General features: G+C 34.4%; 1 protein-coding gene across 1 annotated transcript; it reads right to left on the bottom strand.

Annotated features, from left to right (window-relative positions):
• Positions 1-987: 987 nt before the first annotated feature.
• LOC119672670 (probable ATP-dependent RNA helicase DDX46) lies at positions 988-4,121 on the bottom strand (the record flags this gene model as incomplete). Its single annotated transcript, XM_038083787.1, is given in 3 exon segments — positions 988-2,078; positions 2,146-3,146; positions 3,210-4,121. Coding segments are annotated over 3 exon segments (2,904 nt in total), but the record flags the coding sequence as incomplete, so codon positions are not given.

Raw genomic sequence — 4,121 nt, forward strand, 5'->3', positions numbered from 1 at the left:
AAATAAATATTGATGAAGATTAAGAATTTTGCGTTTTATTTAAAATTTCCGGAAACTTTTCGGTCACAATGTAAGGTTAATAAAATTGTGTAGAATTGATTAGGACTTAACGAAACAATAAATTTTCTTTAGGATCTTTTTTTTGTTAAATAGATAATGAATAATATTTAGGAGTAAGTAACTGAATACTTAAAATATTTGTGGACTTAAATGGACTGTGCTTAGTAGCACAACCGTCTTTTGAGATCGGACACAGATTAAAGTTCCAGTGGTGTTTGTTTGGGATATATTAGCAGTAAAACTATGATAAATATGCTACCTTTTATTAGCGACACTTATACATAATAGAAATCAATAATACCGCCCATGCGGTAAATATGGAAAGCAGAAAGTAAAGAAAACTAAAACATCTCTTTTTGTTAGTACTGGATTATCACAATAAAACATTTGGGGGCTGCACAATATGACAACTTTCTATGAATAGCACTTCAAAAATCAGATTAAATTCGTAATATGCTACATTATATCCACGATAAACTTACATAGTCTAACTCAATCTGGTATTGACCAATAGTCAATTGGTCTCTCATAGCCAGCTAGATCAACTTAATATAATCTATTACCAATCTTTATTTACATTTGCATGTACCTACCACATACTAAAAATTTTCTTAATTTATTGATTATCTTTATTTTATAAATATTTATTAGGGTATTTACTTTTTAAAGAACAATCAATTGATGTTAATCAGCACGCTTATAATGAGAAACACTGATTTCTTTCGTTCATGTGGTCAGGATTCTCTAGAGATAAAATATTTATTATTCCATCAATTTAATATTGTATTTATACCTTGTATAAAAATATATAGAGACGAGTTTATAAATTATGTTTAATTTGACCAAAGTCCAAAAAGAAACATAAAAATCAAAACAAATACATAAATTCATATCTAAACGAATGTATTTATTTCTACTTATTAAATATATAATTTAATGTAGAAAAAGCACATGCAAAACTTAAATAATCTTACAAAGTGAAATGAGATAAATCCGACATTTCCTCATATAATTGTAAGGTTTACTACTAGAGAACCTTATATCTGTTTTTGTTAAAGACGTGATGTGCAGAACTAAGTTTTAGCAATTCTTCTTTTATTAGTCGTGTGATCTCACGTTTTGCTTTTTGCACCGCCAATTCACTGCAACTTTCAATTGCTAGATATAGTTTACGTTCTCCTTCTGGCGGATTCTTACCAGTAGGCACATAAGTACCACGTACTGTTAAACCTGCTTCAGAATATTCAGAAATTTGTGCCAAAGCTTCTTTAGATGTAACTTTCCAGCGTGCTTGCTGAGGAAAGTCGTTTATTTCTAATTCTTCTTCATATTTTGTAAATGAGTTGGCTTGATTCGGCATTAATCCTGCAATACCTTCCTCATCATCCTTAGGTTGATAGTTTAACTTATTATTTAATTTAGCAGCTAACTGTTCAACTACAGTTCGTGCCGTTAATATTGGCGGAGCTGTAGTAGTGCCTTTTAGTATTGTTTCCGGTGCAAGATTTTTAGTTGTACTTATTTTCGAAGCAAGACGTTTTGCAAGTTCAAGTTTGTCTGAACCGCCAGCCATTGTTACTATAGGTGCGGCAGTAGCTGTAGTGTTTGCTGTTGTAGAAGCTAATGTTACAACCGGTATAGAAGTATCTTTTACAGTTCTCTTTGCTGCAAATAATTGTTCTATTTGTTGATCTATATCTTGTTCAATATCTTCTTCATCATCAGAATCAGCTAAACCTAAAGCAGCTTTTTGTAGCTTTTTGCTTTCTTTAGCCGCATTTGCTTCTTGTTCATCGAATTTAAAACCTTTTCCACTAAAGCCACCGCCAGTATGAACTTTCTTGCCTTCTGCTTCTTGTGCTTCTTTATATTCTGTCCATAATTTTTGCAAATCTTCTGGTACTTCTGTTTCTGAAAGTTCTAGAGCGCGGATTATATCACCTGCATATCGGGCTTGTTCATTCGTTAAGAAAGTCCATGCCACACCTTTATTTCCAGCACGTCCAGTCCGACCACATCTGTCAATTAAAAAAAAAGTTGTTAAACGAAAAATTTACTTTAAATTGATATTTATGTAAAATGTACCTATGAACGTAATCCTCATAATGATTTGGTACATCATAATTAACCACTAATATGAGGTCTTTAACATCTAACCCTCGTGCAGCTACCGATGTAGCTATCAGTAAACGCACTCTTCCCGATTTAAAGTCTATAATCGTCGAATCTCTATCAAACTGGTCGATACCACCATGTAAACTCATACAGGGATATGATGCTTTCATTAGATCTTTAAGTAATATATCTGCGTTTTCTTGTTTATCAACAAAGACTATTATACTGCCCTCTTCCTGATAATGTCCTAGCAGTTCCAACAATTTAAAGAATTTAGCATCATCTTCAAGAATGGCTACATGCTGCTCAACATCTTTGCAGACAACAGAACGACCGCCCACAATAACTTCTATTGGTCTTTTTAAAATGCGTCGAGCTAAGGCTTCCATTTGACGTGGAAATGTAGCACTAAACATGACAGTTTGTCTATCGGGCCTCACATTATCTATTATACGCATAACTTGCGGTTCAAAACCCATATCGAACATACGATCTGCTTCATCTAAAACAACGTATGTAACACGCCGCAAATTTGTAACACGACCTGAATTAGCAGCCAACATATCTATCATACGACCTGGAGTACACACTATAATTTCAGCACCACGTTTTAACTCAGCTATTTGTTCAGATATTCCCGTGCCGCCATATACGCACACTGGCCTCAGTGTTAAACTTTTCGAAAACCGTCGTATATCTTTGCCAATTTGCATGCACAATTCTCGGGTTGGCGCCATAATAATTGCGATTGGTCCATCACCATCTTCCAAGCGCGGTTGGTCCAATATATGCCTAAACATTGGTAAAATAAATGCGAGCGTTTTACCACTGCCAGTTTTAGCAATACCTATTAAATCCCGTCCAGACATAATAGCTGGAATTGCTTGACACTGTATTGGAGTAGGTTTCTCAAATCCAAGTTTTCGCAAAATGTCCATTTCTTTTTTACTTACACCGCATTGTGCCCATGTCTAGAAGGTAAGATTGTTAAAAAATTTATATTAAAAACTACAAATTAACATATTTATATATACCTTAATTGGCTTCGGGCAGCCTTTTCCTTTTACTTGTATACCTTCTAGATCAGCACGATATTTTTCTACCTCTTGTTGCGACATACGTACCAACTCTGGTACCTCGACATAAAAATTTTTTCGAAAAGATGAGTAATCAACACCAGAGTGATCAATTTTAGCTAATTCTTTTTTGTGCTTATTTGCTAAGTTCGCAGCCGTATCTTTAATGTCTTCTAACTCTTCTTCGCTAGAATACTCCAAGCTATCCATATTCTGTTCTATTAATTCACCTTTATTGATAGTTTTCGTCGTTTTTTTAGCAACACCAGTTAAGATAACTACTCCTTGTTGCTTCTTAGGTTGACTTATAAAATTATTTACCTTACGCACTTCTTTATCAACCTCCTGCATATATGCATCTAAGGGATCAATATCATCATCCTCTTCTTTCGTTTCAATTTTTTCTTCAACAATTATTGCGATTTCCTTTGGCTTTGGTTTATCTTTTTTATATTTCTCTTCTTCATCCTCTTCTTTTATTTCTTTGATGCTCAAAAATTTAGATGGGGGAGGTGATTCGGCCTCTTTTCTGATATCATTTGTAGCATTATCTTCCTCTTCAGATTCATCTTCCAAACTCCATTTTTTAGCTGTGGCAGCCGAAGGTGGAATCAAACTTTTTAAATCTTTTTTATTGGATTCTAATTCTTTAAGCTTTCTTTCTGCTCTCCAACGTTCGATTCGTTCTCTTCTTTTGATCATTTCTAATTCTAAACGGCGTTGTTCTTCCTCTTTATCGATTTCCTCCTCAGAAGAAGAACTGCTAGACTCCTTAATAATAACCGGAGGAGAAGCTACACGTCTTGATCCCGAATCACGATCTCGATCTCGATCCCGTTCACGTTCGCGTTCTCTTTCACGTTCACGTTC

Source organism: Teleopsis dalmanni, chromosome 1 (genome assembly GCF_002237135.1).
Source record: "Teleopsis dalmanni isolate 2A chromosome 1, ASM223713v2, whole genome shotgun sequence".
NCBI lineage: Eukaryota > Metazoa > Arthropoda > Insecta > Diptera > Diopsidae > Teleopsis > Teleopsis dalmanni.